At 43.6% G+C, this 19,916-nt stretch overlaps 1 protein-coding gene across 3 annotated transcripts in view; it reads left to right on the forward strand.

Annotated features, from left to right (window-relative positions):
• Fmnl2 (formin like 2) overlaps positions 1–19,916 on the forward strand; it is a 254,474-nt gene that overhangs the window by 197,935 nt on the left and 36,623 nt on the right. For all 3 annotated transcript variants that reach the window (XM_026778859.1, XM_026778861.1, XM_026778860.1), the window contains exons 7-9: positions 5,090–5,198; positions 6,977–7,053; positions 8,873–8,966. In XM_026778859.1, the coding sequence (XP_026634660.1) occupies positions 5,090–5,198; positions 6,977–7,053; positions 8,873–8,966 (280 nt within the window). The remainder of the gene's footprint in view (positions 1–5,089; positions 5,199–6,976; positions 7,054–8,872; positions 8,967–19,916) is intronic.

Below are 19,916 nucleotides of genomic sequence, written 5' to 3' on the forward strand. Positions count from 1 at the left end.
CTCGAACTCACAGAGATCCGCCTGCCTTTGCCTCCCGAGTGCTGGGATTAAAGGCGTGCACCACCATCGCCCTGCTCACCACAGCTTTTCAAAGAGTGAAACCTGCAGCCTGGTAGTCCCTAGAGGGGGCAAAATAGACCAGGAAATCCTTCCCTTTCTCCCATCCCCCTCTTCCCTCTGTTGTCTCCTTTAAACTCAGTTTGTGTGCTGGTGAGAAGGGAGGCCTCAGTGTAAACTTGTCACAGAAGCTGATTTCAAATGCCATCAAGGGGCATATGCGCCACTAACTGTTGGTAGAGTCTGGGATTGAACAAGATGCATTGTATATTATATGTAATCACACACACACACACACACACACACACACACACACACACACACACACACACACCCCATATAAAGCTCATTTGCCTGCTTATCCATTGGAGACTATGGCTAATCTGGTGCCTCATCTTGTTGGGTCCTTTATCAGTAACTACCACGAACTGGAGGGATACTCTCCGACTGAGTGCTGCTCAGATCTCTGAAATGAAGTTTCATGGTGCCCTTCAGGAGCAAAGTACCCTAGCCGTCAGTTTCTCTGTAGGTGTCGCTGTAGCACAATTCAAGTTAGAGATAGTGGTTTACCACAACAGCCCTCAGGCCTCCTACCCAGATGTCCACTCAGTCTAAACCCAGTCTGTGTGAGCTGGATTCTAATGGGCAAAGATCAGCACTGCTTGTGAGAGAAGGCAGCATAGCTTGTAACCAGAGGTAGGTTGGCCTATCTGCCTCTCCAAAGACAGTATTGAATTGCACTTTGTACTGCCATGATTACAATATAGCACAGTTATTACTTGGCTGCTATGTCTGGTTTTTTATATGCTGGCCTCTGCTTCTACCCCGCATTCCCATCCCTTTCCTTTTTTAATGAGGTAGGATCTTGATATGACACCAAAGCTGTCTTTGGCATCACCGTTCTCTTGCCTCCGTCAGTCTCCTGAGTGCTGAGACTATGTGTGTGCCACTGTGCCTGCTGCCGTTGGAAATTTTAATTGCTGTCGGATCATCATTATATTTTTATCCCTAAGTGGATCAATTCTTAGCACTCGTCAATTACACTTACTCTTTTTCTGGGCAAACTGTTATTCACTCTTTTGCACCTTATTGACACCTAGGTCAGTATTTCAATACCAGGAATTAAAGTGTTTTGAGCTGAGGTTTTCTAATGATACATACGGCTTTGTCATAGGCGTTGTATGGTTTGCTTTCTTTCCAGAAAGCTGCAAGTCTATTGGCCCCATCGGGGTGAATCATGGCCAGCTGAGCATTTCTATGCAAAGGCCCGGTGACATGCAGAGGGTGCTTAGGACAGGAGGAACATGGTGATCTCAGTCTCTAGTTAACAAGATTTATTTTTCATTAGAGCGCATGCATATCTGTGCATGTTCAGGTTGGGTATAGGTGCCCGAGGAGGCCAGAAGGGCATCGGGTTCTCTGAGTTAGAGGTGGTTGCGAGCCTCCACATAAGAATGCTAAGACCGAACTTAGGTGTTCTGCACGATCAGGGAGTTCTCTTAATCGCTAGTCATCTTTCCAACTCTTTAAGGTAGATTTAAATAGAGATCATCTAAAAGTTTTGAAGTGTGTTTCTTTTTTCCTCCTGTTGGAGGAGGGATGCATGTTCATCACAGGTGAAATCTAAAGCCATAGAGATAGCAATCACATGGCCAGGCTTGGGCCTCCCAGCTTACTACTTTATATTTATCTTCTGGTCCCTAAACTCTTCAGAAATAAAAACTTTATCTTTTGTTTTCTATTGGTGCTTACCAGAAGTTAGCATAAGCAGTAGGCTCTTTAAAAGGTGGCTTGCCTTCACTCAGAAACTTGGCCAATTTTATAATCCCAGCATGAGAAGCTGCAGCAAGAAGATAAGATTACCATTAGTCTGAGGGCAGCCTGGGCTACATAGTGAGTTACAGACTAGTCTGGGCTATAGAATAAGACCCCCCCCCCCTCAATAAAAACAGAACAAAACAAAAGCAACTGAAAAGAAGAAACAGAAGGAAGAAATTTGGTTTGGCTTCCTGTCCTGACTAATGGCCAGTCCTACTAGATTGCTTACCCTGTCCTCAGGGCCTTGTAGAAGTAAATTGACCAAAAGAGTTTTATTCACAATTTTGTTGGGATTTCAGGATCATCTTGGGGCATCTGTTAGAGCCCACTCCATAGAGAACTGTTTATCAAATGGCATTAGCTAGATCATATGTTGGAATTGATTTAAAACTTAGCAAAAATGACAGTAATTTCTTGAGATAGTAGTTAAAGCAAATAAACTTAGAAATCTAATTATTAAGTTTTCAAGGTCCATAAGATGTGCACACAGAAAACTGTACATATCAATCCATGACCTTCTCTAAAGTCTTCCCTTACAGATTTGGAAAATACTTATATTTTTCAGAAATGAAAGAAGTATGTTCATTTATAGGTTACATTTATTGAACTGAAGGAAATTCTTTTAGCATGAGAATTCCACAATAGAAAAGTACAATTTCACATAAAGTTAAAAACAACAACAAAGCCAACTTCATTTCCTAAATTGTAGTGTATAAGACAAAATTTAAACAGAAAAGTCCTTGTTTCCTGAGGGGAACCAATGATCTGGTTTCTTCAAGAGATGCCCGGATGCAGTTGCTGTGGGCAAACTGTACCTTAATCCTGCATCCAGTACTGTTGAGGGCAGCAGGTGAGACCAGAAGTGACTGAACGGACACCGTCAGCCTGTCCTAACTGCCCTGAAGAGCTGTAGGGGCAGAATGTCACCTGATGACGCTGCTGTTGCACAGCGTCCCTGAATCTGGGAAGAGCCCCGGGTCTGGTCTCCTGTCTGTTACTTGTCATGTGATGTAACTTCCTTGAGTTTCAGTTCTCTTCCTGTATGAAGAAAGTTTTAGCACTAATGATACAATTTGCTGAGTTATCATTACTATGATTAGTTATCATTGGCTGTTCTGTTGGGTTTTACAATTTTGTATTGTTATGATTTTAAACACACAAATTCTACTGTTCTCTCTCATTCATTCCTACTTCAGCTTTGCATAAATATTAGGGAAAGGAATGTGTAAGCCAGGTACTATGCATTTTGAAAAAATAGATTTTTTTGCTTTAGAGCATAGAGAATCATCAATGAATACAATATTTAACATACTGAAATCGTACATATATAATCTTACTATACTTTTGAGGTTTTTTGTGTTTTTTTTTTTGTTTTGTTTTTTTGTTTTGTTTTGTTTTGTTTTTTTGTACTGGAAATTGATCCCAGGGTCCCAGGGCCCGGTTCATGCTAAGCAAGTGCCCTATCACTGAGCTATATTCCCATATTTCTTTAAACATTAGTGAGATGCATATGATATACCATAATAAGTGTATTTTAAAAGTTAAATATATTCAGGGTTCGTCCTTGCTGCTACACATACAGTTCTTTGTGTTAATCCTTGCTGTACAGCAGGGAAGAACTTCAGTGTAAACTGAGACAATTGTGTGTGCTTAGGTCAGCCTGGCTGTGTGACAGTTCTCTGGACTGACCTGGTGTCTGTTAGACCCCCAGGAAGTGTGTCATACACTAGCTGCAGTTACGGCCAAGTTACATGGTTGTAAGTTGCACTGGACACACTGAAATCGGCCTTACAGATTCTAAGTAGAAACAGGGCCTTCTCAAGGCGCTGATAAGGGCAGTAACTTATTTCCATAGTTAAAGCAGGTACAGTTGCAGCTGGATAGAGGTTGGGGTCCTAGGCTGCGAAGTGTATCATTCACTGACCTGGGGTTAATGTGCAGCCTAACCCCGTAGGGTCCTGGGTTGCTAGGTTAGTCCCTAGCTTGCTTGCCTCACATGTATGGAACCTGTTTCAGACTTAAAAACAAAATCTTTTAATTAGCTTACAAGGTAGCAGGTTTCCTATGGCCTTGTCATACATCCCTAGTTTGGGTTGACCTCTGACCTCGGCCCTCGATTGTATTCTTCCTTTCCCAGTACCCCCTCTTCTACCTTCATCCTCCCTCCAAGCTCCACGTAGTCACAGAGGTGAAGTGTGTTATATAGGCTCGACATTACAGAGGTTGCCTGTCCTGAGTTCCTGCCAAGGAAAACTCCAACGGACTCTTTAAGCATTATGTGTTTTATATGCCTGGTATTACACTGTCTGCTCTGTACTATTTGTAAACTAATATAAAATAATGGAGCACTGAGAAAATTAATCATAACACAGAAGCAGTCGAATGCTGATATTTAGCATATTTTCTCCTTAAGTTTTAGCTGCTGTATCAGATTTAGGGTGAGGGATCAGTCACGTTTTGGGGACATTTGTAAAGAACTGAGGCTTCAGGATCTAGTCTGCCAAGGTGAAGCCACAGTTACTAATGTGTGACTTTGGCTAGGTTTAAATTTTTTTAAAAATTATCTATCTGTCTATCTATCTATCTATCTATCTATCTATCTATCTATCTATCTATCTATCTATCTATCTATCTATCTAATGTATACAATATTCTTTCTACATGTATGTCTGCAGGCCAGAAGAGGGCACCAGACCTCATTACAGATGGTTGTGAGCCACCATGTGGTTGCCGGGGAATTGAACTCAGGACCTTTGGAAGAGCAGGCAATGCTCTTAACCGCTGAGCCATCTCTCCAGCCCCTAGGTTTAAATTCTTAAAGCAGAGACTTGAGGGCAGCAGCGGGAAGAAATGGTTAAAATCTGGTCACGTGATTGGAGGTCAAGGTCTGAGCTAAAGTCCAGTCCCTCTCGTGCTGTTCTGTTCACCAGTACAGTCTGCCTTCGAGTGTTTCATGGGATCGCTTCAACTTCTCACGCCCCCTCTCTTTTACTATGTGTTGTAAGGAGGGTTGAGCTTCATTGAGTGGGGATACAGCCTGAAGGGTTGGTGAGAGGATCACAGAACCACTGGGCCTTGCCCTCTGGAGTGGCTGGTGTTGGTGGTGTTAGCCTGCAGCTCTTTGAATAAATGCACCTGTTTAACTCTGGTATGCTTTGTGCTCGCTAGAGCCTGTTGTTTCATGAAAGTGCTCCTTTTTTCGCCCTGTTTTTAGATATAATACTTTGCCAAGCAGAAGAACCCTGAAAAATTCAAGATTAGTGAGTAAGAAAGACGACGTTCATGTCTGTATCATGTGTTTACGAGCCATCATGAATTATCAGGTATGTGTTGAATTGTCAAGTATGTGTGTCAGTGCCTTAAAAGAGTCTGGTGATATTGGGTTTAGATCTCTCTCTCTCTCTCTCTCTCTCTCTCTCTCTCTCTCTCTCTCTCTCTTCTTTCCTCTCTCTGGTGCATGTATATGGGTGTTGGTCTTTGTATAATTCTTTGAAGTGAAGAGTATGATTTAATGAGATTCCATTCAGAAAATTCTGATTCATTCTATTGCTCAATATTTAGGTCCTTGGCTTCATATTTTAGTATTTACAATTTATCATGTAGTGATACATGATCTTTAGCTAAAGTGCATAGCCGCGGTGCTGTTGGCAAGAGCAGTTTAAGCTTGGGGGGGGGGAGCTGTTAAAGAATGGCTTTCAGAGCACACAGTAAGATAAAAACTCTGGAGTCTGTGGTTCTCCATCTTCCCAATGTACGCCCCTTCAATAGAGCTCCTCATGTTGTGGTGAGCTCCTGTGCCATCAAATTTATTTTTATTGCTACTTCATAACTGCCTTTTTACTACTGTTGTGAATCATAATGTTATCTGACAGGTGTCCCCTGAAGGGGCCGAAACCCACAGGTGGAAAACCACTGCTAGACATTGATTCTTTGAAGGGACTTTGCTGTGACAGCCAGAAGGGAGATGGGAAGGTCGAGCTGAACACAGGCTGTGGGGTCAAGCGAGGGTTCTGTTATGTATATTCGAATCTTTCAGAACATTTTATGTCTTTTGTCTTTTTGAGATAGGATCTCGGGTAGTTCAGGCTGGCTTTGAACTCCTGATCCTCTTGCCCACCACCTTCAGTGCTAGGGTTACAGCCCTGTGCCTCCATGCTGGCTCATAGAATGTTCTTGAGTAGGTGAGAGGGAATGAGGTCAGGGATTCCAGCGGAGGGGCTGGCCTCAGACTGGAGCGAAGACCTGTCTATCTCTCAGAGGAGGTGGATTAGCTTTTGCTTTTTGGAGAAATGCCCTGCCGTGTGGTCCATGCTGACCTCTAGCCTGTCAGTTTCTAGCCTCAGTCTCAAAAGTCTTTTTTCTTCTTATTTTTTCTCTTGTCCATTGGTGGCAAGTATTTTCTCAGCATGAGAGAATGATCAAAGCTGTGTGGGTGGTTAGAAGACCCAGGAGTTGCTCACTTAGCCGTGTCTGGATTCTTGATGTGGACTGGCTTGTTTGTATGAGTGACAGGGGAAGAGTGCATCAGAATGGCCATTGCCAAGGGGTGGGGTAGGGTATGTGTTAGGGAGATGGACTTCAACCCACGTGCATGGTGGAGTCATCCTCAATGCTTGGAAAATTCACATTTCAGGCCTTTGACTTGGAAATGCAGAGTAAATAGATCTAGGTGGCTCTTGGGAATTCAACCAGGACTTGTTTTTGTTTGGGCTTCATGGTGATTTAATGAGTATATGATTTTCCAATCACTAGAGCCTTTCACTGGTTTAAAAAAGAAAAACACATTGCTCATTCATAAATAATGGAAGGATGCCCATGAGCAAAGTACCCTTTAAAATGGATGGCATCTTTTGAGAATTTGGGGGGAAGAAGTCTGTTCTCACACTGATGTGCTAAGAGCTCAGCTGCCTTCCTAGAGGATTAAGTGTTACATGAAGCAGAAATGTCAGTGGATTTTGGCAGTGTTGGGGACTGGATCTCAGGGCTCGCTCATGGGAGGCAGGCTCTTCCACTGAGCTATACCACCAGCCCAAGTGTTTGGTTTTTAATCAACATTGAAACTCAGCTTGTAATGCTTTCCTTTTCCCCCTCCCCATTTCAGTATGGTTTCAACATGGTCATGTCTCATCCCCACGCTGTCAATGAGATCGCACTAAGTTTGAACAACAAGAATCCCAGGTAAGCATCATTTGTAATGTTCAAGACTAAATCTTAGCAGGAAAGCGGAGGCTAGTCAACATTTACCCATTTTCGGATGGAAAATTATCCATGAGTGGCTCCCCGCAAGCAAGACTGGCTGTAAACCCTTGCCTATGTAGAACAGTTGGTTCCTTTGACCTGGTTAAATTGTAGGGAACAGAGTTCAGCACTGTGACAGCGCCTGCTCTTTTCTCTACCTTGCATTCCCTGGGTAGCCCGATTTCTTGAATCTCTACTGAAAACACTGAAGGGCAGGATTAGGTTGCCAGTTCACCCAGGCATGGAGTCCAGAGAGTATTGCTAAGGGTTGGGCTACACCAGCTAACAGGAAACCTCAGCAGCCCACTGTGCCCTTATGTCTCCTGTTACCACCACGCTTGTAGCCTAGTTAAAAACTGAAAAAGAAACACACACACAAATAAAAGTGTGTGCACCGTTTCCTTTGTTACGTGTGCTGTCAAGGCCAGCGCCACATGGTGTAGACATTTTACTCGCTGTTTGCTTTCTGGTTGTTGTAAAGTATTTTGTCTTACAGTGGTTTCTGCATTTCAGGTGTGAACACTCTCTCATTGGATGCCCTTTTAAGGACTGAAGAATTATCTAGAAACTGTTAATTGCTCTTAAAAAAAAAAACCCAACAAACTCTGATTCTAAATCGTCCCTTTTAATTTCAAAGGGAATACAAATTGTAAAGTCCCGTATGCATATTGGATATTTTAGTTTTGTGACTGCTTTTGTAGTTTACTAAAATACAAAATAAGTCTTGCTTCCTTGTTTCTGACTTCGGCCACAGGGACGTTGTCATTCATTTTTCTTTTCTTTTTTCTTTTTCTTTTTCTTTTTTTCTTTTTTTTGGTTTTTCGAGACAGGGTTTCTCTGCGGCTTTGGAGCCTGTCCTGGAACTAGCTCTGTAGGCCCAGGCTGGTCTCGAACTCACAGAGATCCGCCTGCCTCTGCCTCCCAAGTGCTGGGATTAAAGGCGTGCGCCACCATCGCCCGGCTTCTTTTTTTTTTTTTAAATATTTATTTATTATGTATACAATATTCTGTCTGTGTGTATGCCTGCAGGCCAGAAGAGGGCACCAGACCTCATTACAGATGGTTGTGAGTCACCATGTGGTTGCTGGGAATTGAACTCAGAACCTTTGGAAGAGCAGGCAGTGCTCTTAACCACTGAGCCATCTCTCCAGCCCCATCATTCATTTTTCTTAAGACAATCAACATTGTGGAGTCTCAGAGCAGTCTTTGTCAAGAGGCTGGCAGTAGTTTTTATTCTGGAACAAAGATGAAATGCGAAAGTAGTCTTATGATGAGAAACAATGCTGTTTCTTTCTTCTCGTTTTATTTGCAGACTTTGAATTCATCTCTCACTTCTTCCAATGATTGCAAATGCAACTTTATTTTCTTGAGTCAGAGAAAATGTTTTTTTTCCTATTACTTCAACAATAATTGGACACTTCCTGGTCTCCGAAATAAGAAGAAATACTAGAAACTTGTGTGGCATTTTCAGTGGCTCCAGTTCCAAAAGTGAAAGGCAGAACATTAATTCCAGCTGCTTTTAAATTTTGTCATGTTATGCTATTGACCGTTAAATCTGACCACCCCCACCCAGTCCACACTCACTGCAGAGTGCGTACTTAAAAAGGTCTCAGAATGCGCTTGGTGCCCTGTAGTTTGTGAAGGTTTAATGAGTGTGCAGGCCGGTGCTCAGTTCCCTGGGTGTTCATCCTGGAAGGAGCAGCCGACTCATTATGTCTCCTTCAGTGATTTATGTTTTTCTCTCCTCTTGTTTTGACAGAACAAAGGCTCTTGTCTTGGAACTGTTAGCAGCTGTTTGTCTCGTCAGAGGCGGGCATGAAATAATTTTATCAGCTTTTGATAACTTCAAGGAGGTAGGACGCATAGTTTTGATAAGAGTACACAAATGTCTCCCATCTTTGAATAGAGCAGTTTACCTTTTCATTGATTCTAGGACCAGGGAAGCATAGATAGCTAGTTTTCTTGAGGCATGGCTGAGTTTCAGTTGAAGTGTCTTATGTAGCTGAATGAAGATTTCTTTGGGTATCTCATTCCCATCACATGTTACCACTGTGTGCCGTATTCATTTTCCTTTGGAGCATGGGGAACATCGTTTAGCAAGCAGGCTTTGATACACATCATTGAATTAAGGTTTATAGTCTAAATTCCAGTAAATTTTATGAATTCTTTCATCATAATTATTTCTCCCATGTCCTGTTTATTTTCATTGTTTTGCTGGATGCTAAGTATGTAAAACTTAGCAAACCTGTCAAATAGGAACACCCATTGTAAGATTTTATATTTCTGAGAGATGCTTTTATACATACACATGTATGCATGCTCAAACACTCTCTCCACAGACCTACTTCCCCCCCCACCCCCCAACACACACACACACACGCACACGCACATGCACACGCACACACACACACACGTTAAAAGTGGTTGTGGAGGTGCACAGTCCTGCAATTCTGAGCACTGGGGCAGAGCAGAAAAGATGTAAAGTGATGATTTGCCTACATAGTGAGTCCCAGGTCAGCCTGGGTGCAGGAGAGTCTGGTGCCACCCCACCCGCCCCAAAAGAAAAATCCCCAACAACAACAAAAGATGGATATATTTGGTTGAAACAGACTGAGCACTGGAGATAAGGCTCAGTGTATCCATGGTAGTTGGTATGGCATTTGTCTCTTGTGTATAAAAGCCTTGGTTCAGGTCCTTGCACTAGTGGGAGGGAAAACTGATCTTCAAAACAGAGGCCATTAAACATAGGTGCAAGTGAGTCTGCTACGAAAATATCAAGACATCTCTACTGAGGAAGTAGCTAGTTTTCCTTTGGCGTAGTAGGCAGTGCTGTGGCCAAGCAGACTGACTAACTGCTTCTATATATTCCTCCTGTGTATGCCACACCTCAGGCCATTTTGGAGAAAATTCCAAACAGCCCTGGGAGAATGTTGAAGGCACTCAGAGCCCTAGGGTGGTAGGGTTCTTAGCCAAGGTATTCCTTAGCCTGGCAATACTATTTAATTCCAAACATTTCTTCATTAAGACTCAGGCTTACCAGGCATAGTGGTACATGCCTTTATTCCCAGTACTCAGGAGACAGAAACAGGTGGATCTCTGTGAGTTCCATGGCAGTCTAGTCTATACAGTGAGAGCCAGGGTAGTGTAGAGAGATCAGGTCCCAGTCAATGAATCAATAAATGTTCATACCAAGCTGGTTTAAATATGGTTCCCTGAGGGAATTCCAGAGGAGCTCTGTCACCTTTGCTGGATGTCTCTAGAAAAGGTTGTGAACATGTTTCTTGAGCACCAACCATACACCAGTGTATTACCAACTCCAGTGCAAACCATCTTCAGTGGTTTAATTTCATAGAAGAATTTCAGGTAGCTGGTGTAGCCACAGCAACATGGGCAGGTTAGTCAGTGGGCATGCTAGGTTCAACACTCATTCTGATTCCGAACTTCTCAGATGCCTGTGACTCTTCTAAGGGGAATAAAGGAAATACTGAATTTGACAGGACTTCAGAGCTATCCTCTGACTGCCTTGAGAGGGGAGATGGTGCTCTTAATGCCAATCAGGGGGTCCCATCAAATAATGACATTAAAAATAAATATATGTACAGCCTCAGTGGTAGTGAAATCATTCCTGAGTTCTAAGAAGAGAATGAAAAATAGGGAATCTTTATGTTCACATCTGGCTTCTAAAACAAATGAACTTCAGGGGTAAGAATGTATAAATGTTTGTGCATGAGTCTATATGGCATATAAAAATATATACCTTTCACATCTACAAATAAATGCATTTGGGAGATGAATTTAAAATACAAGCTAAATAGAATCCTTACCATGAGGCCACACTTGAAAATATCACATGCTATATTTCATTGTCCTATGCCAAATCTTGTCTATACTGGAAACATTTACTGCACATTTATTAATGACCATAGTTATAATAGATTTCATACCCTGTAATATAAGTTTAATAACCATTTGATCATACTGTAAGCAAAATTGTATATTAAAATTGTATCAATTTGAATTAAAGCTCTCCATTTAGGAGATACTTTTGTTTTCTCATACTTATTTGTAGAAGACACACAGATACATGCAGAATCAAGTCAGAGCTTCCCATGTCAAGGATTTCTCTGTCAAAATTGTGCATGTTTTAGTTATTTAGGGGATGGCACATGCTTAGTTGAAGAAAAAGGAATTCCTGTACCCAGTCGCTGGCAGGCAACGATGAAGGTGAAATTATGACTTGTATCAAAAGCAGCAGTTTCCGGAATCCCTTATTTGTTTGGTGGATTAGATTCTGTTTCTCTTGGCTTCCACCTTTGCATCTGAGAGGCCCTTCGAGAACGACAGACGTTGCTGATGTGACTAGCCTGTGGATGGATAGCTGGCGGATGCTTCCTTGAGCTGAGCCTCCCTCAGCACTGTTTGGAGTTCTGGTCACGCTCCTTCTTTTCTTTCAAGCAGCATGTACCTTGCCTAGAAATCCATGGGCTCATAAACCCCTGCCTACTGTGTAGGGTCTTGACCAATCCTCACCGTAGATTCAGACAGTTTCTAGTCAGTTCCCCACAAGTTTTCACCCTGGACCCTGTTCCCATCCTCTCCCTTCAACCACCCTCCTTTTGTTATGTTCTTGGGTATAGTCGAGAAAATGTCCTAATTAATAGACACGTTGAAAACACGGCAAAGAAAGCGTTCGCTGGGTTACAGGAAAAGTGCTGAGTTCCAGAAGACTGCCATGGAAGAGCTTGTTGTTAACACTGTTGATAAGACCTGGGGGTTCTGAGCCACCAGTTCTCCCAAGCTGCTGGCATGTATCCCTGAACGTTTTCAGGATTCAGATCAGTTGTAACTATTTTCATCTGCTTCTGCAATGACAACATCTGGCTTGAGCATAAAAGCCCCCTCGGTTAGCAAAGGTCCTACCCCCTCCACTTCTGAACTTCCAAGTGTAGACACACAGAGCCCTCTAAAATGAGTCAGTCAAGGCCACCAGCTCTCTTGCATGCAAGACTTTTGGCAGTATGCCTTATCCTCCTCTAGTTGCTAGAAGACTTAGGCCTAGCTACTGGGCAACTGAAAGCACTCGTACTATGCATTATTAAGTTGATTTTTTTTTTTAAAGAAGGCCTGTTGTCTTGGGATTTCTGTTGCTGTGAAGAGACACCATGACCGCAGAAACTGTTATAAAGGAAAACATTTAGAGATTTAGTCCCTTATCATCATGGCAGGAAACATGGCGACAGGCAGACACGGTGCTGGAGAGGTAGCTGAGAATTCTGCATCTTGATCCACAGGCAGCAGAAGGATATCGTGTGCCAGACTGGGTGCAGCTTGAGCAAATGAGACCTCAAAGCCTGCCCCCATAGTGACACACCTTCTCCAAAAAGGCCACACCTCCTAATAGTGCCACTCCCTATGGGCCAAGTATTTAAACCCACGAGTCTCTGGGGGGCATCCCTGTTGAAACCACCACACCTATCAAGTGTCATTCACAGTGGTCCAAATTGGAAAGGAAAAAAAAAAAAAGACAGACAGTCTTGGGTGTTTCCAGATTTACTCTTGAGTTTAATTTCATTGACTTCATTAGTGTTTGAGGGCATGGAGTTATAAATTCAGCATGGACCATGCAGCTAAGTCTGGAAGTATTCAACATTTTAAACACAGGAGGAAGAGTTCTTTTCAACTCTCAAGCCATGAGATCCATAGTTGTAGAGTGTGTATGTACTGCATTATACCAGCCTTGAACTAGATTATCGAGTTTACCAGGACACCTCTGGCTGCTCTGTTTTGTTGAGTGTGGGAAGCAAAGTCATGTGCCCTGTTAACATGCTATGTGTTTTTGTTCATGGGTGTGTGTGGGTGCTGCAGCTCTCAGATTCTGTGGGTCAGGATTTCAGCTTCTCTGAGGCTGTCTCCACTCTTAACTGTATCTAGCGTCTCTCAGGGAAGACGGAACTGACTGGAAGGCTTCTCCACTGGGGCACCTAGTTTGGGGTCTGTGATTTCTTGAAAGCTGGGCTCAACTGGGACTGTCAACAAGAGTGTTCCCAGGTCATGGCGCCTAGTAATCTACCGAGAATGCTGTTTGAAGGGCGTCGTGGAAGCCTGTACCAGAGACAGACTGAGATGTCATGCAGTGTTCCTTTTGCATCCTGTGGGTTGCCAGTGAGACCCTCAGACCACCCCCCCCCCCCCAGGTCCATGGTGAAATGGAGGGGACAGCTGTGGATAGCTTTTGGAAAATGTAGTTGGATAATAGAAAACACACACACCATACATAAGATGTATTCATATTTTATAAAGGGAACTCATTGGGTTGGTGATACATCATTGCAGGAACTAAGTAGTCCAACAGTGACTGGCTATCTGCTGAAGACAGAGAATCTGATAGTTGTCAGTCTGTGAAACCAGATGGCTCAGGAATTGCAAACTGGTGCTAGAGTCTGGCGCTTCCTAGAGAGCTGATTGTGTTGCGTCCACACTGAAAACCTGGAGACGCCGGAGTTTAATGTCTGTGGATGGTGGCTGCAGCCGTCTTCATACTTACTCAGAAAGAACGGTGCCTGCACGCACACGTTTCCTCTTCTAACTCCTTTGCCTCCAGCCTATTGGATGGTGCCCCCCACATTAAGGGTGGGTCTTTCCCTCTCAGTGGCCCCCCCGCATGTTAGCCTCCCCCCACCCCTGGAAACACTTCCATGATAACACATCCAATGTCGGAGCTTCTTTGCCTAGACATCTTTCTGTGCAGGCAAGTTGACACTCAGCACCAAGCATTGCATTGGCCTCAGTAGCTGGAGGAGAGTTATCTACGGATTTATAGTTTTTCATCTTCCTTTCTCCTCTTTGTTCAAGGCTACGATTTATTCCTCCTCCTAATAAAAAGTTTGATAAACCTTTTTTGTTGTTTTTGTTTTCAAGACAAGGTTTCCTATGTAGCCTTGTCTGTTCCAGAACTCACTCTGTAGTCCAGGCTGGCCTCAAGCTCATAGTGATCCGCCTGTCTCTGCCTCTCAAGTGCTGGAATTGAATGTATGCACCACCACTGTCTGTTTTAATAAACTTTTTGATTGACAGTAGGAAGGGTGGTTACTGCTTCTTTCAAGTGAGTGGTTTTGAGAGTCTTCCTAGTAGGGGAAGGAAACGTTGCCCAGGGTTTCCCAGTGCATTTCCTGGTGATGGCCATGTTGTGATCATTATTGCCTTAACCCTCTAGTAAGGAAGTGAACGCTGCCTTAACCCTCTAGTAAGGAAGTGAACGCTGCCTTAACCCTCTAGAAAGGAAGTGAACGCTGCTGTCTAAAGGACTGAAGAATTCGCATTAAGTGAACTCTGTCAGGAACCCATGTAAGTTACATAGTCACAGTACCAGGTATGAGGACATGATTACCCTGGTGCAACACAGCAGATAAAGAGAATTTAGGGTGCCAATTTTTGTCAAGGTAGTCTTTTAATGAAGTTTTAGAACTTGCATTTTTCCCCAGTATCCACTTGTAAAGTACCCCATGCGTGAGAAGAAATTGGGGAGTGTTCACGAAGTGGCCATGGCTACTAACACAGTCTTCATGTTTCCAGACCCTCAAGGCGAGGGGCAGTGGAGGAACTGTGGTTTCCAGTCTCGGCTGTTTAAACAGCCTCCATCCGTAAAGACTTTCTTCTTGGGTTTAGACTGAAAGCCCCTTGTCACGGAGCCAGTATGATATCGCTCCAATGGGGCAAGGTGTGGGCTGGCCTCTGTGGCCTGTGTCAGAATTTGTCATTGATGTTTCAGAGTCCTTGGGCTTCTTCCTATACCCACAGCCAGCTGCTGTTTGAATTTACTTCTGAAGTCAGCGGGACCTTCTTTCTCTGTGAACCTGGGGAAGTGAAAAGAAAAATAAAGAGAGAAGAGAAAGCAAGATAGGATTAAGGTGCTCAGAGGCACCCGGTTATCTGGTGACTGGTTAGCAGTGATGGAGGCATACCCGGTTATCCAGTGACCCAGCTAGCAGTGATGGAGTCACCCGGTTATCCGGTGACTGGCTAGCAGTCATGGAGGCTCCCGGTTATCTGGTGACCCAGCTAGCAATAATGGAAGCACTTTGCTCACCCTGACTTTAATGCAGAACCCTTCTCAGCAGGAGTACAATACTACACAAAGAGGAGCTTCATTTTCTTAATGGAACAGCTTCTTAAAAACCAGGGCATTGCTTCCTTTGTATTTTTATTCACATACAATACCTTCTAAGCCATGCCCTCTGGCAGCTGTAAAGCAGTTGGCACGTGCATCTTCATCTCATATTCTTGGACAAAGAGAATGCCCTGAGAGCAGCAGCAAGAGCTGCGTGCTGCTGGAGACATGCACCGTTCCCAGGCTTGGGTGCTAGTCTCCAAGCCTAGAACCTTCCTTCAGAACTGGTTCTCTGATGTATGTGTTCTGTGGTTGTACAGGACATTAGAACAGGGTGAAGCGCAGTATGTAGATTATAACATAAAGTCCAAGCTGTGCACAGCTTTGGTAGTATCAGCTCCAGGAAACATTAGCACAGAGGTTTCAGCTCCTCGTCAGAATTTGGCAGTCATGTCCAGTCTTGATTTCTGCAAAGCCATGTTCAATGTCTGTTTTAGGGCCACCTTGCTTTCTTCTGTATCCATACTACCCTCCTTCCCTCCCTCCCTCTCCTTCATCCTATACAGATGTGTGTGGTAAAGATGCATTAAAAATATTCTTGTCTAGTTGCTGGGTGTGGCAATGCATGCCTACAGTTCTAGCACTGGGAACCAGAAGTAAGAGGTTAGGTCATTTGAAGCTTCCAAGTGACCTTGAAGCTAGTCTAGACCTTACCTCAAAAGAAATAGTCTCTCTTGAGATTTTGCATCTCAGATTTGTTCTAGCTGCTTTTTCTATCATGTTAAAATAAAAAAAAAATTGTGTCATCGAACTGTAAGTTGCCAGTTGTTTTCATGGTTTGAGAGTCTAGTGCCAAGTGCTCCATTGGCTGGTGAGGTTCAGTCATAGCTCTGAGAGACTAGACATGCTCTCTGGGAAGAAGGGTAAGATAAGTCATATTTGTGTATACTTATGTATGTGTTAATATATGCACAATTGCGTCAAGATCCTGAATGATCAACAATTAAATTCTAAAAAAAGCAAAGTGACAAGACTGGCCACGGCTGTCCTGCCACCACTGGTGTATGTTGGTTTCTGTTTTAGGACTAGTCAGTCCCCTACTTACATTTTATACCTCTAGTTTTCATTCCTACAGATGTTGGGTTGGTCTTTGTTTAACATCTGTGCTCACCACACTTTCCTTGAGAACTACTAAGCAAACTCGGAGGTAATGGAAATGTCTAGGGAGTTGTTGGGCCAGTATATGTATTTCTCAGCGTGGAGAAGTTTTTTTGTAGGAACAGTAAGAGGCATGGTAGGTGTCCCACCCAGTATCTTTGCCTTGATAAAGGCAAGACTGACTGTAATAGGGATTTAGGTAAGGAGTAGATGTGCCCCAAGATCAACTGGAAGACAGACACTTTCCAAACTTAAAAAATTTTGCTTATTTTCAATTTCTTACTATAATTTAGCCCAGAATGCCAGTAGGTATGTAATGAGCTTGACTTCCTGTGAGTTGAGCTGCAATTTTGTTTAGAATTGAAACATTTATGAAACACAAGCATGTTTTTATGTAACTATCGAAGGGTTTTGTTTCCTGGTTTCTTTCATAATCATGAGAAGTAATTTGGAACAAAGACTTGAAAACAGTTGTTGATTCCATTTCATCCTCACATAGTTCAAAGTAGAGAAATTACCAGAAAGTTTTCTGTCATTAAAATTTGAGTATATATTGTTTACCTAATTGCCAGAGTAATGCATATTGTTAGTTCCTGGGTATATCCTGTAAGGAATAAAGAGGGAGAGGTTTGGTGTAAGTGGACTTGCCCTCATTCTACATTCTACTAAGCTTCCCCTCTAGAACAGTCACAATCAATTCTGGGTTTGAATACAGCTTTGCATGACATGCTGTCATAATCTAAGCACTTTCTAAACATGTTTGTACATTTTTCCTTAATTTTCTCATACAAAAACAAACATGATAGGAATGGTTACAGATAAGGTAGATTCTTGGGGCGGTTTTAAATTACTAGTAAGATTTTAAAAAGGGGGGAGCAGGATTTAGCTGGGTGGTGGCTGCACACCCCTTTAATCCCAGCATTCAGCTTCTATATTCAACCAATTCTTTGTGCCTGCCCTAAGTATGATAATTCCAAAGAGTTAAGTGCTGCTTTGACTGCAGACATAAAAATTAGCCAAGATAGTGGAAATAATAGGAGCTTTTATTTACAGACAACAGAAGTCACATGGCCAAGGCTAGGTGTGAGCCTTTTGACACAGTTTAAAGTAGATCACGTTGTCTTAACACTGGTGTTACTCAGCTTCATGTTCTGACAATGTGAGATGAGACACAATCATAAAAAGAAACAGATTGCTTTTCATTCATGCCTCTGGAAATTTTAGTCCAAGATCAGGTGACTGTTACTTTTTGTCCATATTGAGTCCCATGTGTCATGGTAGGAGCACACAGGATAGCAGACTGTTTGCTCTGTGAACTCATTGAGGACTGGGAGGGGCCAGCTTCCTGCATTCATCTTTGGGGCTACCCACAATGAGCTGAGAGCCACCCTTTGGAAGTCCACTGTACCCCCTAATCCTCCCATCTGGGCACCAGGCCTTTAGCACACATGCCTTTGGGGGCCCACCACATCCCTCCTCCAGCAGAGTATACCAGTGAACTTTCCTGGTTCCCTTTTCTATCCACCCTGGTGTGGGTACAGTGAGGAGCATCAAGTCACATTTACAATGTCTGCTCTCTGTCCCAGCAACTATGAGCTGGGCCTGCTGGGTGTGCCTCTCTGTGGTGGAAGCATTGCTGGCTCGTGTCGCTGTTGAATGACTGAGCCTTGCAGGCATTGCTTAAGCTGGTCCCGTCACTGCTGCCCTGCCTGCAGCTATTCTCCAGACTCTGCGCTGCCCGTGGTAGTTCAACATCCATTTGTCCTTCCCGGACAATGGGACCTGAGTCAACTCTCTCTTTCGGTGAATCACTCTGCCAAGGGTATAGTCACATTTAGTTTTCGTTCATAATTGAGACATTCAGCAGAAGAAAATGGCCCAGCAGCTCCTGACTGAGCTCCAACAGTCGCTGGTCTTGAGGTGGAAGTCTTTTGCAGATCTGACCCCAGACTCTGCGTCACTGAGGGTGGAAATAGCCAGTCGTGGTAACAGGAGCTGCAGGCTCTGTTTTGTTTGGCTCCTTCCTCGCCAGTCCTTCACCAGCTGCTCCTGTGGTTTCCCAGGTTTGCTGGGACATCTCCAAGAGCATCACTGCCCCTCCATTCCGAGGTTGTTTCCAGGAATAGGTGGAAGGCGAGTAACTGGTGCTTCCTTTGTGCGTGTTAGGGCGACGGGCAAGATGAGTTCCTTTGCGTATTTGGTTTTGACTCTTAACATGTAACACATCAAGCCTCCCAGGACAAAGCAAACTGCTTGTCAATTGTCAATTTTCCAAACTGGGAATGCGAGTCCCGCGTCTCCCATTGTGGGGAGAGTTATTTCTGCATGGACTCATTTTCCTGTTTGGAAATCTACACTTTGGCCAAAGAATATCTAGTCTTGTCATGAGCCTCCAAGTGATATGGGTGGACACCTCTCAGACAACCAGGGATTATGGGGTTGTACTTGGTCTCGGTAAACATTCGAGCTGTGCACAGGAGGGTTCCTTTCTGTAGAAGGAAGCTCTAGCAACCTCTGAGTGATGTGGCTTCATCTTCATGGGGATACAGCAGAACCCCAATGGACTTTATCTTCCAAATAATTTTTAAGATTTATTTACTATGTATACAGTATTCTGTCTGCATGTATGCCTGCAGGCCAGAAGAGGGCACCAGGTGTCATTACAGATGGTTGTGAGCCACTGTGCGGTTGCTGGGAATTGAACTCAGTATCTCTAGGAGAAGAGCCTATGCTCTTAAGCTCTGAGCCATCTCTCCAGCCCCCCTGGGTTCTTAATAAAACAAAAATAATTTCCCCATTGCTCTGTAGACTGGGAACCCAAGACCAGGGTGCCTGCATATAGTTGGTTCGGTTTTGAGCATACTCACTTTCTGGTCTTCACACCTTCCCTTGTGACCTCATGAAGAAGATTATGGCCCTATGGGATTAAAGCACTGCTTCATTCAGCTCTACCCATAGTGTGTCTGCTCTGAACCATGGGAATCATTCAACTGTACCCACAATGTGCTTGCTCTGAACCCGGGGCTTCGTTCAGCTGTACCCACAATGTCCTTGCTCTGCACAGTGGTGCTCTGAAGTTGCCTTGTGAACTCCTTTATCTACAGTCACACTGAGTGTCAGCATGCCCGCTTGGGCGAGGGACAGTTCAGCTCCTAACAGTCACACTGTTTGGTATGCTTCTGTATCTTTTCAAGTCTAGTTTAATAAACCAGGTGTGATGCCACTCACCTTTAATCCCAGCTTTTAGGAGGCCGAGGTTCTCTGTGAGTTTGAGGTTACATGATCTACAAAGCGAGTCCACAGAGATACTCTGTCTTAAGAAACAAAACAAAATGTGTAGCTTACTAAAAGGTGCAGTTTTTTGTTGTTGTTTTTTGTTTTTTTGAGACAGGGTTTCTTTATGTAGCCATGACTGCACTGGAATTTACTCTGTAGACCATGCTGGCCTCGAACTCACAGAGATTCGTCTGCCTCTGCTGGGATTAAAGGCATGTGCCAACACTGCCTGGTGAAAAGGTGCAGTTCTTAAACCTACTTT

This window comes from Microtus ochrogaster, chromosome 4 (genome assembly GCF_000317375.1).
Source record: "Microtus ochrogaster isolate Prairie Vole_2 chromosome 4, MicOch1.0, whole genome shotgun sequence".
NCBI classification, from domain to species: Eukaryota; Metazoa; Chordata; class Mammalia; order Rodentia; family Cricetidae; genus Microtus; species Microtus ochrogaster.